Source organism: Protopterus annectens, chromosome 11.part0 (assembly GCF_019279795.1).
Source record: "Protopterus annectens isolate FY-2018-M chromosome 11.part0, PAN1.0, whole genome shotgun sequence".
NCBI classification, from domain to species: Eukaryota; Metazoa; Chordata; order Ceratodontiformes; family Protopteridae; genus Protopterus; species Protopterus annectens.
In genome coordinates, this window is record NC_056745.1 from 1,141,759,197 (window position 1) to 1,141,779,331 (window position 20,135).

The window sequence follows — 20,135 nt, forward strand, 5'->3', positions numbered from 1 at the left end:
TTTATAGATTATTATATACGTCACCTGTGTCTTACATACAGGCGTGACAAGATGCAGGTGTTAATGCAACATATGTTGAGAACTGCCCTCATGCACTTTGGATGAGGTACTAGAAAGACAGGTTTGTTTTCATATACATTCTCTGAGTATGTACACATCTGACTATCAGTTATATGTCATTAACAACTGCCTGCATTTCTTGGATCATCCCACTGATTTTTCAGGGGAACAGGGTATCAGGCTTGTGATGTGGGCCATTTATCTGGACATGCTGGACAGATTGGAACAGTTGTGGGGTATGAATATGCATACAACTTTATGAATATGCATACAACTATTTGAACTTTCTAGCAAATTCTGTACAGTTGCTGGGTGTAATTATGCATACAGCTTTCTATCTGAACACTGTAACAGAATCTGTACAGTTGTGGGGTATGATTATGCATACAACTTACTAGCACTCCTGGGATTCATACCCCTGCTGTGTGTGACAAAAGAAATTAATATCACAGTACACTGTGCTATCAAGGAATTGATGTGAAGCTTTCTTCTGTTTTCTGTGTAAGTCTCCCTCATGTATACAATATGACTGACCTCTTGGCACTTCCAACATTGTTATACAGAACTTCATACACATTTTATCTGTGAGTAACACTGCTTAATAAACAGTACTATTTATAGTATGCAACAGTTCAAAAACATATGAAAGAAGAATAAACAAACTCACTCCAGGGGTTATACCTTTATTCACAAAATATTACACATTTATTTCTACTGGTATGATACTTTCTAAGGCTCTTATATTTATTTTTTATGACAGTACATGCTAAATAATTACTAACCTGCCTCGCGATGCAGCCTTTGCAACCTAGCATCATGGGCTTGCTGGTTTAAAGCCCACTTATCTGCAGCTGTCAGAGAAATACAGTGATATTTAGCCATACCTATCCATAGTATACATAAGCTAGGCAATTATTAATTACTTAGTAGATTGGGTACTTAATCAGCACTGGGGCAGTAGACATCTACTGAGACTCCTGGATCCACTGTTCTAGTACATCCACCCTCTGCCGCTTCAGGTCAGCATGGTGGTGCCTGACCTGCTCACCAGTCCGGAGGATACCTGTGGCACTGGTGAGGTCACGGGCGAGACTGTCCCAGGCCTCCATTTTATACTGCGAGCCCTGGTACTGGCCCTGCAGTAGTCTCTGCTCATGGTGTTTTACCAGGAGACATACCATGATTTTTGACTCCTGGATGCCCCAGCGCTGCACTCTAAATCAAGTGCCTTCACCCTCACCAGCCATTCTGCCTGCAATAGGGAGCTACAACCATTTATGGGAAGTATTCCTGCCTGTGGGGTTTAAATGCAGCCAAATTCCCAAACTTTCCGTGATTGGCCAGTTTTGAAAAGGCTAAGCTATGGGCATACCTGCTTACCTAAGGTTGGCAGTACATAAGGAGGTATACCAATAGGCAGATTGAATCAGCTGCCCTACACATTGCTTACACTTAACAAGCTAAGCTGTGCAACGGTTAGCATTGCTTGACAGTTACGTAGCATTATATTTGCTTTTTGGCAGTGCTTTATTATTCATTACAGGTTATATATGTGTCTGGTAGCCATGATTCATGTGTGCATACACTGTATGGGATCCTGGGTACTTCTACAATTTATTACGATAACACCTCACATCTGTGCTTACTGCAGTACTCCAGTTCCCATATTTATTTGATGTAGCTGGGTATACGACATAAGGGTGTATAGAAAGTCCTTTCACATGTTCAGCTTGTTTTCCTATGGAGAGGTTTGTTTCTTAAAACCTCATTCTTATGTACTGTTGTGTTGGCTTAGGGGTTAAGTACTGTGACTACAGTGTACAGTGTCCTGAGTTTGATCCTTGCAGAAGCTGTTTATTTTGTTGCCAGGGAGAATGCGGGCCATTGGGTACAGAGTGATTAAGGCACTTAAAAGCAGTTTTAAGCAGGTGTGTGCATGTTTGCACAGAGCTAAGCAGTGCTAACCTCCAGTTACAGTTTCTTACACTCAGTTAACTTCTACTTTGCTTAATCTGTGTAGGCAATGCTTACCCACATGCAAACGCACTTAAACATGCTTATTAGTGCTTATATATGCTTACTATTGCTTATTTGTGCTTAAACCTGCTTACTAGTGCCTTATTCATTATGACACTGACACTTCACATGTGCATTTAATGCAGTACTCCAGTTCACATTTAAATGTTATTGAGTAGGTTATACAGCAAAAAAAAAAAAATGTTCATATACAGAGTTCACATGGAAAATGGAATGGGATGCAGTGGGACTCGATCTGGGAATGCCTGCTCGTTAGGCGGATGCTCTGCCATTTACACTATTGCTGAGCTGCTTTATTTGCATATATCTTCCTTATTATCCTTTTCAGCCTTTTAAGCTACTTTAACCATAGCTAAGCAATGGGCACACCCGCGCACCTACAGTTAGCTTTAATCGATGTTTAAAAAAAAAATAAAAGGGTTTCTTTATTTACGTTTTCAGAACTGTTGCTGTTGTACACATGTGGAACTGTTGGTGGGGATATGCGGACACCTATGAGCCATCTCGCTCATCTCTTAACACTTTCTGCTTTTCTACATTGCAGGGGTGTGTTTATTCTGAGACCTCTGCTCTCAGACATGCCCCCTGCACTCGTACACGCTCTGTGTACACCTGGGAGCTCAGGCAGCATGCCTTCATTAATATGCATGGTGCGCTGCCATCCTGCTCCTAAAGTAAACTAGTCCTGCACATTAGATTAGTGAATCCGGGGGCTAATCTTTTTACAGAACATAATTTTTGGCTAATATTGCTACTGTGCATACTCTTGCTAAGGTTAGTGAAACCAAGAGAATGGTTCATTCTGTGCTTCTCATGATAAATTTCCCACTCTAAGTATTTTATTATCTGAACTGGAAAATATAAGAACATTAAGAAAACAAGAAAATATTATGAAAATGGCAAATTTATAAACAATGAGACAGTATTTTAAGGTATGCACAGAAATATATGTATGGCACACATTCCATGATATTCATATGCTGCCCGATAAGCTTGATTGTTTTCAGATGTAAACCCCAGGAGTTTGTTAATTAAGAAATTTGATTTGACTTATTCAATATTCAGACATGTGCTGTAAGTATTAAGGACATGCCAGATGCAAGCTTTGCACTCCTCCTTCCAGTATAATTTAACTAAAGAGCAGTAGCATAGCTAGGGCAGGCCGAATGGGCCAACTACCCCAGGCACATACTGTTAGGAGTGTGATCAGCCATCTGATACTGATCATTCTTTAGTGTATACTGGCTTTTAAAAGCTGGTATTGGGTTTGCAGTCAAACCTGAGCACTGTAGCACTTCCTGTGTAGTCTAAACTGTAGTAAATGTCGCAAGCAGTTTGCTACAGTTAAAAAAAGAGATTTTTTTTTTTAATTAAAACCTAAGTGCAGTAGCACTCCATGCATGGCATAAACTATAGCAACTGCTTGCTACAGTTGTAGTAAGCAGTTCCATATAGTTTATAAGAAAAAAAAGATTATTTTTTTTTCTTTCTTTTTTAATTTATTCTCCAGTTGAAATCTGAGGAAGGAGGGTCAAATGCAGGGTGCAAAAGTTGAACCTGATTGGCTCCTGCATTTTTAATTGCCTCTCAGCTGAAGAGGGGTGGGATAAGAAGCAGGAACAGGATCTGGTTGGCTGGCTGGCTCCTGCATTTCAGGAGCACCAGCTGTAAGATCCCGGACCTTTATTTATTTTTTTGTTCTTTTTGGAGGGAGGAGGCATGTATCTGACAGTACAAGGAGAAGATGTTTTTTTTTCAATTTTCTCTTCAAATGAAGAGCAAAAATGAGGTAGGGCACTCATACAGGGATCAGTTCCAAGAAGTATAAAAGCCAGCTCCACTTCTATCGAATGGCTACAGCTTTATGTAGAGTATGACTGCTTACATGAATTTAGTACATCTCTTTCATTCCTGCATTTCACACAACGGTGAGGATACAAGGTCATTGTGCCTTTACTAGGCTGGGCACAGAGTTACTCCAGTAATGCAGGAAAATTATATCATAAACACACAATTTTTAATAAGCTGATTTGCCATATATACACAATATCTAGTCCTCATAATAAAGGAAATTATTATAGTAACAGACTGCTGTTGTAAGAAAATAAATGGCCGTAACATTTGGAAACTTAGTTGAGAATTCTTATGCCTACTGCAGCTACTTATATTTGGGAAAACTATGGAAGAGCCAAGAGTGTTTTTTTGGCAGCCACCAATGGTAAACTTAACAATATTTTATTTGCCCTACTATTTTTTCTACAGCAGCTTCTGTTCTGGATATAACCATAAACTCTATCAGAGCAAGGCTTTCACTTGCCATTATTTTAGCTATTATAGACATAAACACTATATAATCATAGTATAAAATTGAAATGGGCATATAGAAAGCTGGGTTTAATGGGTCTTTACCCTCTTTAGGTACTAGAAACATTACAACTTTCTTTCACTTTGCCTGTATTCTGATATCAATTCCTGATAGGCAGTTTCTGTCCTGCAGTCCAAATGTCTTCTTGGCCTCTTCCCATTCTATTTCTTTTCCCCTCTAGTTATTTGCTCCCATTACCTTGGTTCCTTTGCCAGTTTTCTCCAGTAAATTCTTGCCCCTTCTTGCTTGTTCTCTGTACCCCTAATTGCAGTCTTCCCTACTGGCAGACTCTCCTTTCTCCATTCTTGTGTTGGCTTAGTTCTTAGAATACTTTCTGCTACTTTATCAATATAATTTTCTGTATGGCTGTTGTTATTTTGCTTATGGTTTTGCACCCAAAATCCCATTCTTACCTTATTTCTAGAATTTCTCCCCTGCTTTATCATATCATCCCTTACTACTTTTAATTATTGTGTTCTGCTTCTATTATGCATATGACCCTTAATTATGTAGCTCAAAAATATCCCTTCACATCAGGTAATACTAAACCATCTTGTTCTGTTGGAAAACTCAGCATATACTATTTAACCCATGCCCTCTTCTCCTCCCAGAGAAAATCCTTCAACTCTTTATTAATTACTATCCACAACTCCTCTGGTTGATAGTAATATGCCTGACCTGTATATAAAACTAACGTGACTAAAACATTTTCACTGCCTGCATCTTGCTATCCATATCCATAGGCAAGAGCTTCCAAGTTCTTATTTTTTTGCATTATCTTTTGTTTAGTCTCTTCCCACATATTATTAGCTGCCATAACAGAATCCTTTTTATCCAATAGTCCTAAATACCTCATTTTATCGTGTCCCCATAAGTATTAGTATTGATGAACCACTTCAATACATAGTTTACAGCTATAGCCTTTGTTTTGTCATCATTAATTATATATCCCAAAAAAAATGTAAACTGTCTTAGAGTGTTTCATAACATTGCATTGTCCTTTTTTGGCTTTATCATGTACAAAATAATATTGTTTGCAAATAAAGCCAACTTTTATTGATTACCATAGAATTATATCCTTGAATTTCTGAGTCCCTTATTGTCTTTTCCAGTGGCTCTAAATATAATTTAAATAACATAAAGGAAAGAGGACACCCCTGCCTGGTTCCCCTGTTTAGAAACCACTCACCAGAGAGGAACCTTACCATTTTAATAGTTGCCATTGAGCCCTCATACATCTGCCTAATTAACCTTATTACTGTATCAGGGAATCCAGATGCTTCCATTGCCCTACTTAAAAAAAAAAAATGACTTCACTGATTGCATTCTCTTCATCAAGCCCAACCAACAACAGCAGTATTTTCTAACATTGTGCTTCCCTCTGGACCATTATTGTTCTATTAATGTTTGTCAGATATTTGCATCTCTTCCACAAAACCACCATGATCCATATATGTTAATTTTGGCAACAACTTTGCCATTATTTTAGCTATTATAGACATAAACACTATATAATCATAGTATAAAATTGAAATGGGCATATAGAAAGCTGGGTTTAATGGGTCTTTACCCTCTTTAGGTACTAGAAACATCACAACTTTCTTCCAGGATGTTGGTGCTTCACCTCCTTTTTAATTACTGTTAAACAAAACCTTCCAGATTGTTATCATTTTCTTCCCACCTAGCTTCCAAATTGCCTGTGATGGTTTGTCAAAATTCAGTGCCTGTCTATTCCTGGAGACTTTCCTGCAGATTGATTACTTCACTGTTTTTATCTCTTCTCCTCCTATCTTCGCTGTTCATTGTTAAGCATCATTTACCTCTAACATTAGCATCTTTAAGTCTTCCATAAATATTTACATTTGTGCTTTTTCTTGATTTCCATATTCTTCTACTTTATATAAATTTCCATAAAACTTTCTGAAATCTCTAATACTGTTACAGTATCTCTGGTTATTTTTCTTGTTATAGGGTCCCTGAGCATGGCAGCAATCCTTTCTACTTTCCATTGCCTAAGTCATTGTGCTAAAGGTTTTTGTGCTCTGGAGTTATTATCAAAAAGAATTTGCTTAACAACAATCTTTCTAAAGTCATACATATTATACAGATACTCCCTTATTTTCTCTTTAGCACTCTGCAGTTGCACCTCTTCTTGTTCTGTGAGATTCCCCCTTATTCTGTAATATTTTAACCTTTGTCAGCCCTTCTAAATAAATTCTTGTTACTTCTTAACCATATCGTTTTCTTATATTCTACCCTATTTTTAAACTCCACTTTCATTTTATCCCACTAGCTATAACTTCTGAAGAAATGTCTGTCTTCTATAATCACTCTCAAATAATTTCTACTACCCATTACTTAAATTTCTCTCTTTTTAACTGGTAGGTGGGGAAGCACCAGTGTCTCAAGTTCACTTCATTACCCTATATTTGTATCTTAGTTGTTACTGATGCATGACCTGAAATATAATTTTGGTCTAGTCTAGCCCAGTTATGGTACCTTAGGGAAGAATATGTAAATTCTATCAGAATTCCTACTATTGAATTCATGACTTCCATAAAATATTTTCTTTTTTTTTTACGAAATTGACCTTCTTTTGTTATATTTTTTCCCTTCTAGGTCCTCACAGATACATCCTCACTGTTTCAAACCACTGTTTCAAAAGTTCTAGTCCCCACCTAAAAGTAATATTCCCTGCTGAAAGTTGATTATCTCTCCCACAAATTTCTTAAGCTTCATAATGGCAGTTTTAGGTGGAATATAAATATGTGCCATCATAATCCTACCTTCTTGCCAGTAGTTCCTTGTTACCACAAATCGACTATTACCATCTTCTTTTCCTCTTCTATCATTATTGGAGCTCCCCTAGCAATTAATATAAGTAGTCCCCTTTTCCTTTGTCCCTGATATCCTGTTGAATATTCATCCTCAAATCCTTACTTTATCAAATTCACATGCTCACTTCTTTCCAAATGTGTCTCCTTTAGCCTTGCTCTTTGCACTCTACAGTTCTTAATATAATTCAATACTCTTACAAATTTTCTGTATCTGTGAGGCATTCACATTCCAAAATAATATGTTTAGTTTAGCCATTATGATAAGAAGTTATTGCTTCCACCAACTGCATATGATAGCTTTTTTAAATGTCTCATGTTTACTGACAACCACATAATCCTTTATGTGACAGCTGTGCTTACACGGTGACACTGAGGGCTAAACTCTCACATGCAAGTGCATATCAGGTTGTCAAAACCAAGCAAACAGCACCTACCTTACATAGTACACAATACACTCATAGACTAACTTATGCCGAGGCACTTAAAAGCAGTCTTCCTAAAAAAAAAAAAAAGATCACCTAGACCACCCATTGCCAAAGCTATTCCTCAGCAAGCCCAAAGGCTCTAAGGAAAAATATCACCTTACACCACACTTACTGTCACTCTGCAAGAAGCCTCAAACACTAAGCCCCTAAAGCAAGCAAACACACTTTTCTGGGCTCTTGTCATAGGGGACTCCATTGTAAGACATACCTCCAACTAGGCTGATCAAGGAGAAGGTAAATGTTAGTTGCTTATCTGGAGCCAGGATATGTCAAATCATGCACACACTCATATCATTAGACCACAGGTATCACTATGATTCAGTTATAGTCCATGTAGGTGAATATGACCTAAAATGTACTTCCCTGGATTATGTGAAGACAGACTTTATGAGCTTTCAAACTATGTGGCTCAGGCTGGTACTAGCCTAGTATTGAGCAACATATTACTATCACTGAGGATGATGCAAAATATGAGCTAAAAATTATTATTTTCAACAACTGGCTGTCTTTCTCTTGTCATTCTATGGGGATCCAATATTTGACACCTTGAGAGGACATGGTTAACAGATCATGTTGCTTTGCCAAAAGTGGTCTATACCTTTCAGCTTTAGACTTTCTAATATTGGCTAAAACTTTATCCACCCCATAGTGTCTTTTTTAGGCAATGCCAAACTGAGAAACCTACTGAGATGGCAAAATTAACTCAACTGAACCTTAAGTTGTTACTGCTCAATGCCAGGAGACTAAATAAAAGTTATACTCCTCCCAAGCCCTCCTCACACTCAAGAATATAGACATCTGTGCAGGTAACGGGACATTGTTTAAAGTTGTAGAAAGCACTCCGGCAGTCCAAGGTGTCAGTGCTTTCCACACTTTTAGACAAGTAGCTGCACAGGCAAGGGATAAAGGTGGAGGTGTCTGAATAGACATCAGTAACACACATACCTCTAAGATGATCAAATAAGGTGACACGCAGGAATTCCTCCACATGCAGATCACCATAGACAAAATGATGTACCATATCCTAGCCAGCTATAGGTCACCCTCCATGTCCTAAGAAGCTCTCAGTGCATACTTGAATCTACTGGAGACACTTACCTGACACTCTGCTCATAAGAAACATTACCCCTCTATAGACTGGGAATCCTACATGACCTGAAATCTACAGGCACAGAGATTCTTGGACATTGTAATACAAACACCCTTGACCAAATAGAGAATATGCCCACTAGAGGCTTCAAAATACCTTCATTCTCATGTTTTGTCCTCCCTAGTAATGTCTGACCATAAAGCTGTGTCCTTTGAAATCAAAATCAACTCCATAATCCCATTAAAACCAGTAATAGTTAGTATATATTCCAAGGCAAATTACCTGCCATTAACTGATGATTTGTCAAAATTCAATGCCCCTCCAAACCCAGAAAACACAGCAGCCTATGCTGAATTGCTCCCAGAATCTCTGTACAACCATGTAAATGACTGCACAGAGGCTGCTGTGTCTACCAGAAGTAAGCCCAGGTCTAGCCCCAGAAACAAAAAACCCTGGTGTTATCCCAAATTAAACAGAATATACAACAAAAGGAAAAAAATATGGCAAAAGTCAGGAAAGATAATTTCTATAAAGATTAAAAACTCTCTCATCAAAAACTAATAGGCAACTAAGACAGCCAATTAAGTCAAGCAAAGCCAACTTTGTGGTTAAGTCAGCCTCCCAAGTGAAAGATAACCATAAGGCCTACACAACTATGGCAGACTCCTCAAGAGCAGCACACAGCAATGTGCTGAACTGGTGGTTGATGGTGCCACATTCACTGAGCCTGGTGATATAATAAATCTGTTAGAGACAAATTCTGTTCCATCTTTACCCTCTACTCTCCCTCATCCATCCCCCCAAAATACCTTCAGACATAACCCATCCAACTATAACCAGGGAGTGTGTACTGACTGCACTTACTAAAGTCATGAACACAGCCTCAGTGGTCCCTGATAATATCCCAGGATGCTTCTTAATAGTCTAAAATACTACTTATTGGGAACCCTGGAGTCATTATTTAACTATAGTCTTAAAACAGGCATTGTGCCATGTGACTGGAGAAGTGTCATAGTCATCCTCCTTCATAAATGAAGACCTTCAGCATATCCTGGAACCTACAGACCCATTAGAATGATTAGTCTTATTTGCAAGGTCATAGAAAGAAAGAATTATCATGGAAATTATCAACAAGGGCATAGGAAACCTCTAGACACTGGATCCATCCCAGTATGGCTTTAACAAAGAAAAGTCATGCTCAGTAAATCGGGTGGATTTCTTTGAAAAGATCACTAAGTCAGTTGATGAAGGGGAAATGGTACATACTGCCTACACAGAGCAGGCCACACCATTTGACACAATATCTCACTCAGGCATTGCCAACAAACTTATGAAACTAGGTATAAACCCCTGTATACATGCTGGATAGCTAACTGTTTCACTGTAGGAGGTTAGAATCAGTTAGGCCATCTCAACAAAGAAGCAAGTCACAGTGGAGTCTTCCAGGGATCTGTGCTGGGCCCACTCTTCTTTGGCATCTACTTCGATGTCAAAGTCAATGTCAAAGGCCCCTGGTTAACCAAGTTCACAGATTATTGCAAAGTGGGAGCAGTCACAGAACCCCCCCCCCCCCCCAAGATGAAAACACCCTTCAGGAAGGTCTAATATAGAAAATCCTTTGTGCCAAAGCCATGGCTCCAACTCAATGCCAAGTAAATAATTACGGTAGCTTTTGAGACATCAGCCATTTTGGGTAAGTACATCATCAATAAAACACCCTTACAAGTTGATTTACAAGTCCGGGATGTGGGAACTCATGTATATAGTAACCTAGCCTTCGTCCAACATGTGTCCAAGGCAGTAAGAAAATCCTTCTCTGTGGCTCAACTTATTAGCAAGGACATGGCATCTGGGTCCAGAGAGGTCATCATGTCACAAGATTTACTTGTGAAACTGTTGATATAATTGCATGTAGTGACTGACTTGATTCCAGTTATTGTGTACAGTGCATACCACTGTACTCAGCCCTTATCAGACCCATCATATGGTATAATATCCTCTTCAGTATGTACCTGACCAGACACATACAACAACTGGAATATCCAGAAAGATTTCTTACAAAAAAAATACAGGGAGTAAACATAATGACCTATGCTGATTGCCTCAAAGCCCTATCTCTTTACTTGGTTTCATATAGATTTCTGAGAGGCGATCTTTGCCTGGCATACAAGGCATCTCTGGACACTGTTTTGATGAACCTTTTGCACTTCTGCAAAGCAAACAGCATCGGAAGTACTAGATTAAAATACCTAAATTTTGCTTGTGACATACATGGGACATGTTGGAGAGACAGATATGTTTCTCAGACAATTATCATTCTCTGGAACAGACTTCCAGTCCATGTGAAGCAAAGTTTTTTCCTATCTCTATTTAAGCACAACATGGACAAATGAATGGGTAATCATAAATGTACCTCTGGTCTGGCTCCTATGTCTCTGATGGACAGAGACAATCAGTGAATCACCCCCTATATAAATCAAATTTGTGGGTTACATTTGGGTTGCATGGCTAGGCTTAAAGGGCACTAGTGGTCATTAGCCTAGTTTACTCCTATGAACCTATGATAGGAGCAATTGTCCTAAATCAACAGCTGCACAGACAGACATTATTAATGTAACATTAAGGTTATGCATGCTAAGAAGCATATTACAGCCTGTGAACCTACTTACACTAATTGCTGTTTTTGTCTTATCTTCATTCCCTTCCCAGATGTGAAAAACAGCAAAGCATACCTGCTTTCAGAAATCATTAACCTTTAACCTTAAAAAGTGTTCCTGGCCTTTATTGTTTGCCCCTGTAGTCAGCTTGTCTATATAGAAACACAAGTACAAAGTGTATACCAGCTTCCCTCATCTCCAAACCTCTCAACTTACACTGAACATTTATTTGCCAAAAGAAAGTGTTTCATTATATTGTGTCCTCTTATTTAACTGCTTACATAACAAAATCATTATTAGAATATGGCAAGGGCCTTAATCTGGACATTGACAGTTACTTTTCTTTTTTTTTTCTCCTTCCCTTCAGTTTCTTTCCAAACTTTAATGTCATGAAGTGGGGTATATGCATTGCAGTCTCCCACAAGTTCAACAAAAGTCTAGTCTTTCCTCTTTTTAATGTAAAGCCGTATTTTACAAATATGAATGATGCTTTATAGTCTCACATTTGCTCACTAATTTTAATGTTGCCGGTCTTCCTGTTAATCTCCATTCCTCAACCCCAAACTCCAGTTCAAGTCCAAGGTACCCCCGGTTCTTCTTGTCAGCTCCTGTGCTTTTTTCTGTATCTCAAGCATTTTCCTTTGGATCATTGATAAAGGTTTCACTGGCAAAGTCTCTATGAGCATTTTTATCAGAAGAATGAGAAGCAAAGTCCACCTCTGTTTGATGGCTCAATTTTTGTTGGATAAACTTTTGCATTTCCTCTTTATAGCCTGTTCTGCATGAAAAATGACTTTGATCCTCCAGGAAAAAATATTCTAAAGACAGCTGGGTACAGCAGATTGAATCTCATACCTGCCTCTTGACATTCCCTGACTGCTAGGATACATTTGCTTCTCTTCTGCCTGGTTTACAGTGAATAATCATTTTTCACACACACTCTACTGTCTCCTTCAACCACAGTTTTATCAGAATCAACTCTTTCTGTTGGTAGGATTTCATCTTTACTAATACAGGTCTTGGCTGCTTTCTCATAGCCAGGTTTGGAGTATACACACAATGTGCCCTTTCAACTAACAATTCTCTAAATTTCTTCTTTGCAGGCATCCAGGCAGTATACTTAAACTTGCAGAGTTTCTGGCCCTTATCTCACAGTTCCTTTTTTGCACACTGAGAGAGCTAAAATTAAGGTCTTAATCAGTGTGCAGCCACCTTAGAAGTCCCAAGTAAAGAAATGTTTTCAGAGTTAGAGTATGGTACCATGTAAGACTGTGTTAGTTAATGCTCAGTCACTGATCTATTTAAGTATGTTCAAAATGGACATTTTCAGTCTATGTTTAGATTACTCATTATGATGAGTTTGCAAAGCCTAGAAATGCCCAGAATCTTTTTTATTATAGCATCTATCAAGAAAATAGAAAATTAAAGTGAAATATAGATTACTGGTAAGTGTATCTTTGTGTAATCACCCAGGGAAATTTGAGCAAGTAGCAAGTTGGAATCACTGTCTGGGGCTTCCTTTCTACTGCTCAGAAGTAGTAAGGACAAGTTTGCCTCCTTCTTTACAAACAAAGATTCACCTCCTCCATGCCTAGTGCCTGGACTGTTGTCTGGGAACACTGCGTACTTGTCAAAGAAATGTGTAGGAATGAAGGAAGTGTCTTTCATACAGGCCTCAGTGATAACAATAACTTAAGGGTTGTGCTGATCAGACCATACTTCTAAATGAGGTCACTTGTTATGTATATAACAAATGCTCATGTAAGCCTGTGATAGGTCTTTAATTTTAGTTGGCTGACTAGGGAATGTTACATTGTCAGGCCTGGGGTTTGGTTGAATATCACCTGCCATGAGAAGAGACAGATACTATTAGGAAGTTTGCTGCACAATTACTGGTGAGTTTCACTTTGCAAGAGTCCGGCAGTTTAATGTTTAAGACAGAGGTTCTCTCATTGAAAGGAATGCATGGATGAATATATATGGTCCAAAAATATGCGCATCCACCCTCAGATTTGTAGCAGAGGAATAGGAAGAAGTAATGGTGTCATTATTCATAATTTCTGGCTACTGCATTATAAGTAGTCAAGTATAAGAAGAAAGAGTATTGTGAGAGTCAGCAGGACTGTTTTAGTTTTAGACATAGTTGCAGTAATAATGAAAAAATATATGTGACAGAGTAGTGATATCCTCTGTTAACTTACTGTGAAATAGTTATAGTTATATAGCAATGTGAACTAAAAGAGATGAGCAATGATACTTGGAGAGTCAGAAATACTGAGAAGCAGAATCTAGGAGTCCGTAATGTCAAGCAGAGGCCATTACATTTCTGAAGATGAGAGTGGTGATGTAGTAGATGAATGGTTAGTACTGAAATGGGTGTTAAGTTACTGAAGTTGGGAGGAGTGAATGGTACAATGCGATAGGTTAGAAAATGAGATGGGAGGAGTAAGGCAGGTATAAAGGAAGTGATGCCAGGGAAGGGCAGGACAGGTATTAGGGTTGGGGAGTGCAGTTGAGCATAGTGAGGAAAAGCAGAGTAGGTCCAAACTGTACCCTGTGTCAAAACAGTCAGTCAGGAGCAGCAAAAGGTAAATAAAAGGTTTTAGGGAATGGGCGACAAGTATATTACCACTCAGATTAGAAAACAATTGTCCTAAAGCAGGGTGTTAATGTACAGGTAATGCCATCAGGAAAACAAGTTTGCTGCTTCATGACAGCTAACATATACCATTTTGACACTTACTAAACAGTGCTTTGCTGTTTAGTAAGTATAAAATTAAAAGTTTAAATAAATATTTAAACAAAAACAAAGGTTATTTGTGTGTGTGTGTGTGTGTGTGTGTGTGTGTGTGTGTGTGTGTGTGTGTGTGTGTGTGTGTGTGTGTGTGTGTGTGTGTGTGCGTGTGTGCGTGTGTGTGTGTGTGTGTGTGTGTGTGTGTGTGTGTTTGCACGTGCGTGTATGCATCTGTGTGTATGTATGTGTGTGTCTGTGCATGTATGCACATACAGACATTAACTACCTAAAAACTTTGTATTTTGGATATAAAATAAATTCTCCCATCAACTAGTAGGGGGGGGGGGAATCAATATAGATGTAACCTTGGCATCCCTACCTTCATTTAAATAAAATGTCTGGTTTATGTCACATCAGAGTGAGCTGCTGGATTCAGCAAGTTACCAAGTAAACAGTTCACTTATTACAACAATGCTGTAAATGTTTTTAATGTTAATAAGTGTGAGATATCATTTATGATTTTTGATTTTTCTGGGAATAAAAGTTGAACTCTGAATATTAAAGAAATAGAAGTGTAATTTTTAGGGCATATGTGTAATTAACATGCTATTTTGAAGCTAAAATGTTATGGTTCTGCTACTTGTTCCCTATCAGCCTGCAGATGTAATCAACTGGGAAGTCTGCCATCCTCAACATGCGACCCTGTTACTGGAGAGTGTTATTGTCAACGGTTTGCCAGGGGACGTTTTTGTGAAGAATGCCATGTACGTAATTCAACTTTTTATTTATTTGTTTGTTTGTTTATTTGTTTGTTTGTTTATTCATTCATTCATTTTTTTTTTATTTGAGCTGTGTAATAAAATGACGAATAACACAAATGGCAATACAGTAGTTGTAAAAGCCTGCAACTAAGTCAAATCATGTTTTTCTTCATGTATTTAATGTTGTTATTGCTTAATCCCAATCATCAAAATTGAAAAAAAAAAAACATCAGCCTAAACGAAGAAGAAGAAGAAAGAAGGATACCATGTGAAAGGGGAAACATGAGAAACCCTCATTTGACTAAAGGAGCAATATATGATAGTTATTATGGTGCCAAATCTTACTTGTGATTCAAAGATAACATAACATCAGAAGCAAATATATGCTATTCACAATCAAAAGTGTCAAATTTTACCTGTTATTTAGAGTTCACATTATGAAACAGATCCTGCATAGCCCAATGCATTTAAAACAGCAGGAAGTAATGACTATAAAAATAAGTTAATAATGCAAATGGAGACCAGAACTGGTGCTTCTGTAATAGAAATTATAATTCATAAAGCGTGAAACTTGATAGAGGTGGTAAGTCAGAAGAAGCAAGAGTTTAGACACCCCTTCATCCGAAATTCAAAAAATGTGGAAGAAAAGGGAAAGGTGCCAAGTCACTGTTTCTATACATGTATGGAGATGCACATGATTGTAATCAGCTTACGTTATCATTGAAAGACAAAGACGTGATTGGTAACTGTATATCAATAGCAATTAGTGCTCTAAGAGATTGGTAGAAATGGATTCTTAAATGGACAATATAAGATTAAGAATTTTTCATATTTTCATTTCATTATCTCTGTGGACACAGACACATTGCAGAGAAGTATATAATGTTTGGATTGTTCTGCTGCTAAGGTATGCTCCCAACTCTGGTATAAGAACAGTCAGTTTGGTGCAGTAAATATCAACAGTCAAGCCATGGTAATCCTTTAGTAATCCGACTCATGATGCAAAGCACCTTATATAAGTCTCAGATTCCTGAATATAAGTAACTCCTCTGACATGTTTGAACATCTAAATGGCCAGAGCATACTGCGTAGCCCCATTGTTTGATATGTTACCAGTGAAGTGAATTTGTTCCCACAGCCATGAGCAGTGTGTAGAAGAACTGATTATATACAAAGCATTGTGACAAGGTAATATTTTAAAATAGTGAAATTGGTTTCTATCTTTTTCTCTTGCAGCCAGGGTACTGGGGACTTGGTCTTCATCCCCATGGTTGCCTTCCATGCGACTGTGACATTGGTGGTGCCTATAATGACTTGTAAGTTACAGTAGAGCTCTGCTCTTTTTCTAATTTTTTTCCTTTGCATGACAAATATTTCCTTGTTTTAATTATTTATTTATTTCCACTGAGATAAGACCACTGCACACAAGTGTCCCTTTTCAGGGGCAACTCAGGTATACCATCTGGTTAAGCGACTTGCTCAGAATCACACAGTTTGCAGGTAGAAACTGAGGAAATCAAACCCAGGACTACTGCACAAAGTTTGTTAACAGCTCAAAGCCTTAACCTTCTAAATTAAACTGCCAACAAATGTTGGAAAGCTATCTAATCTAAAAGTTGAAATTCATTAACAACTGTTAAATGGATTTAAAGGAAAAACTTTGTAAACATAAGCAGGTACTAAATGGGCAATGAAAAAAATCATATAATCTTTTTGGATGAAACAAATCTAAAGACTGTTCCTGTCAGAAAGGGGATCCCATATACCTTGTTCATATATCAGTCTACAGAATTTCCAGAAATTATTTCCTTGTCATGTTTGGGTCTTTCTTGCTATGCTGTACATGAAGCATTTCCTCTGTATTTACTATACTTCTGACACACTGCTAAGAGCTAACACTTAAGTGGGGAGCACATAAGACTAGCAAACTAGGTTAAAAATTAATACAATTCCAAGTAACTTACAAACAGCAAAAAAATATAACAGATAGTTGAAAATCAAAGGTCTGTGAACAAACTTGCACTATCTTCACTTAAAGAACCAAGAAACCAATTATCAATAATGCTTTACTGAAACAAATATCAAAAACTTTTAGGCCATAATCAACATACTCTTCCATCTTTTAAATATCATGTTAATTTACACAATAATTTGTTAAAGAAGGTGTTCCAGTAATGATTTAAAATTGGTAATTAGAAAACTATTTCAGCATTTTTTTTCCTTATTCCTAGCTCATTTCACTCTAATGCCACACTTAGCTTATTTGTTTTGAAAAAATTGTTTTGATTCACAGCGAAGGACAGCTAAGTGTGAAACAGAGATATGCCATTCATCTGCACAGCTATAAATACCCACATTCATGAATTCTGGCCACATTCATTCAGAATAGATTGCAGCACTGTCTGGTTATTTAACCTCATACTGCAGGCAAATTGAAACTGAAAGCATCAAACCCAAACGTCCAGGATGAAATTCATTAGCAGTCTGTGGCCTTAATTCTCTACATTATACAGACAAGCATTCAAATGCAACTAAAGCGTGTTATTACAGTAGCTGCTTCCCATATTTCTGTACCTTTTTACCAAAAGCAACTTTTTAGCGTGTTCATTAACTATCATGAAAGTAAAATACTACAAAATGTTGCTCTCTGCATATAAATGCCCATATCTCCAACAGGATTTCATTTTTTTCAAGTTTTCTGAGAATCTTTCTGCTGTAAATACCCAAAAACAGTTCTCTGAGTGACTGTATAATAAACAATATATGTATACATGCAATACATATAGTGCACCCATATCCTTACATGTCAATACATTCTTGTCTAACAAACAGTACTCAGACTTTTATCTTATATGTGTCAACTTAATATATTATCAAAATTCAGACCCCCCCCCCCACTAAAAAAGAAGGAGAAAATAAAAACCTAAAAGGAACAGGAAATTGACAAAATAAAGGAAGAGTTATAGAAAAATTTAAGTATCTGTATAGACAGGGACTAAAATTAGAAATAGGGCATCTCCCTGGCAATCCCTTCCTGATGGTCATCCACAAACAAGCATTCCCATAGTAATTCTGTATATATTTAATGTTGATCTTTACAGATCCCATTAATCTCTGACTCTAGAAACTTCCCATCCCTTCATATCATCTATATAATATCTTAATATCTTACATCTATACCAATAAAAACTATATATATTATTAATTTCCTACCATCAACGGCTTTCAGACTGCATCACTGGTATTATAATTATTATTGCTCTGACCTCATATACTTTCCCACCTAATAAAGCAATCCCCATTACTAACTTCATCAATACTATCTGGTGAAATCTGTTAATATGACACAGGAAAATTTAGCATTGTATGGGGATGTGGTTTGCTATGGCTGAAGTTTAAGTGTACTAACCAGTGCTGTGGCATTAATGGTTAAAGCCATAACTATAGCCCTGGCAACAGGGGTTCAATTAATTCCTCGGTCTCTTTCTCTCACTTAGTTATCTGAGGTGCTGGCAAGGAGGGATGGATGGGTTTATCCCAGGAGGGGACATTCCCTGTGAGGAGCCATGGTGCATGGACAGGAATACCCCTTGAGCCTAACAGACAAATGCAAGGGGGTGGGGAAATGAGGGTTGGGCATTACAATCCCCCACAGGAGCAATGATAATGGTCACGAGATGCCCTAATATTCATTGTTGGCCCCCAAACCTGGTGGAGCAAGTCTGGGGGAGATTAGGAGGGATAGGCAGGCCCAACATAGCACAGGGACACTAGGATGAGCTGATGGTTGGCTAGGTGGGAAAACATTTAGGTGGGCTAAATTTCAAGTCTTCATGTTTGAACCACTGAGATAATATGTCACTGATTCACACTGCTGCAGTAAACCTTGTTAAAAACTTTATATTCCTGTTGAAGGTTTGAATCTTTTAAAGCTTAGCAGATGTGACAAGGTGATAGAAGTGATGACACTACCAACTGAGACTATTTTGGGGGTCTAATACTTGCTCTCTGTATTCTAGCATGGGCCTTGTTGTTTTAGTTTCTTTTTTTCTGTGCCAAACCTGGCTCAAATTGGGCCGGGTGCATGCGATTCAAAGTACTATGATCAGATTATTTAAAAAAAAATTAAGTACAGAAAGGAAATTAATAAAAGTGTAAGAAGCTATAAAAAGTATGGACAAAATGTCTTTAGCATGAAGCTGCAGAAAAATGCCTTGAATCATTAATCATGCTGTACTACAGTAAGCTACAATGCGTACACAGCATCAAATTAATGTACCACCAAGTGCTGCATTCACAACACCGCCACCCTAACTGTTCAGATCCTTTCTTTTCTTTTCTTTTTTTATCTTTCTTACCAGAGATCCAAAAAGTGAAATTCAAGGTCGACAGTCTGTTGTAACAGTCAACATGCATCATTTATTAGGACATTAAATGGCAAAACAGTTCGTGTACAATTCCTAAACCTAAAAGAAAACATTCCTCAGAGTAAAAGAGTACCACTTTCTGACCCACGGATAACAAGAGAGTGTTACTCACCAATGAAGAACTAATAGTTTGGGAAGACAAGTTGGCAACAACAACATATTGTTTACTGGGTAAACCAGCCATAGCAAATGTGAACCTAGTGTCCAGACTCAGCATTTCTGATGCTGAAACAGATAAGGAGACGCAAACAGAACTGTCTATTACTTTAGTAATGATAATGAAGCAGCCATACACAACTAAACTTAAAGCCAATGCAAAACCTTACTGCTTTCTGAAAAGCAGATAAATTGCAACAGCTTACTAAGAAAATTCAAAGAAGAACTTGCATGTATGAACAGCATGAGAGCCATAAGTAACATGGAGGAGTTGGCAGAATAGTGTTCGGGTACAATATCAGTACCCAAGTGGAATAGGGCAGTATGTATCTCTGAACTAATCAGACTTAACAAAATGTATTTTACCAGCTGTGGAGCTGAGGCCAGGAGTGCTAGCCAGGTCACAAGTGGTCAGCAAGATTTATTTTATTTATTTATTTTATTTTACATTTGTTAACCGGGGGTGTCTGACTAAGCCGAAAAGGCCCTTTTTCAGCAGAGGCCCAGGGAGAAAAGCTCCACAAAG

General features: G+C 37.8%; 1 protein-coding gene across 2 annotated transcripts in view; it reads left to right on the top strand.

Annotated features, from left to right (window-relative positions):
- The window catches only part of LAMB4 (laminin subunit beta 4), a 1,139,974-nt gene that overhangs the window by 510,033 nt on the left and 609,806 nt on the right, over positions 1 to 20,135 (top strand). For both annotated transcript variants that reach the window (XM_044088495.1, XM_044088496.1), the window contains exons 12-13: positions 14,920 to 15,029; positions 16,263 to 16,342. In XM_044088495.1, the coding sequence (XP_043944430.1) occupies positions 14,920 to 15,029; positions 16,263 to 16,342 (190 nt within the window). The remainder of the gene's footprint in view (positions 1 to 14,919; positions 15,030 to 16,262; positions 16,343 to 20,135) is intronic.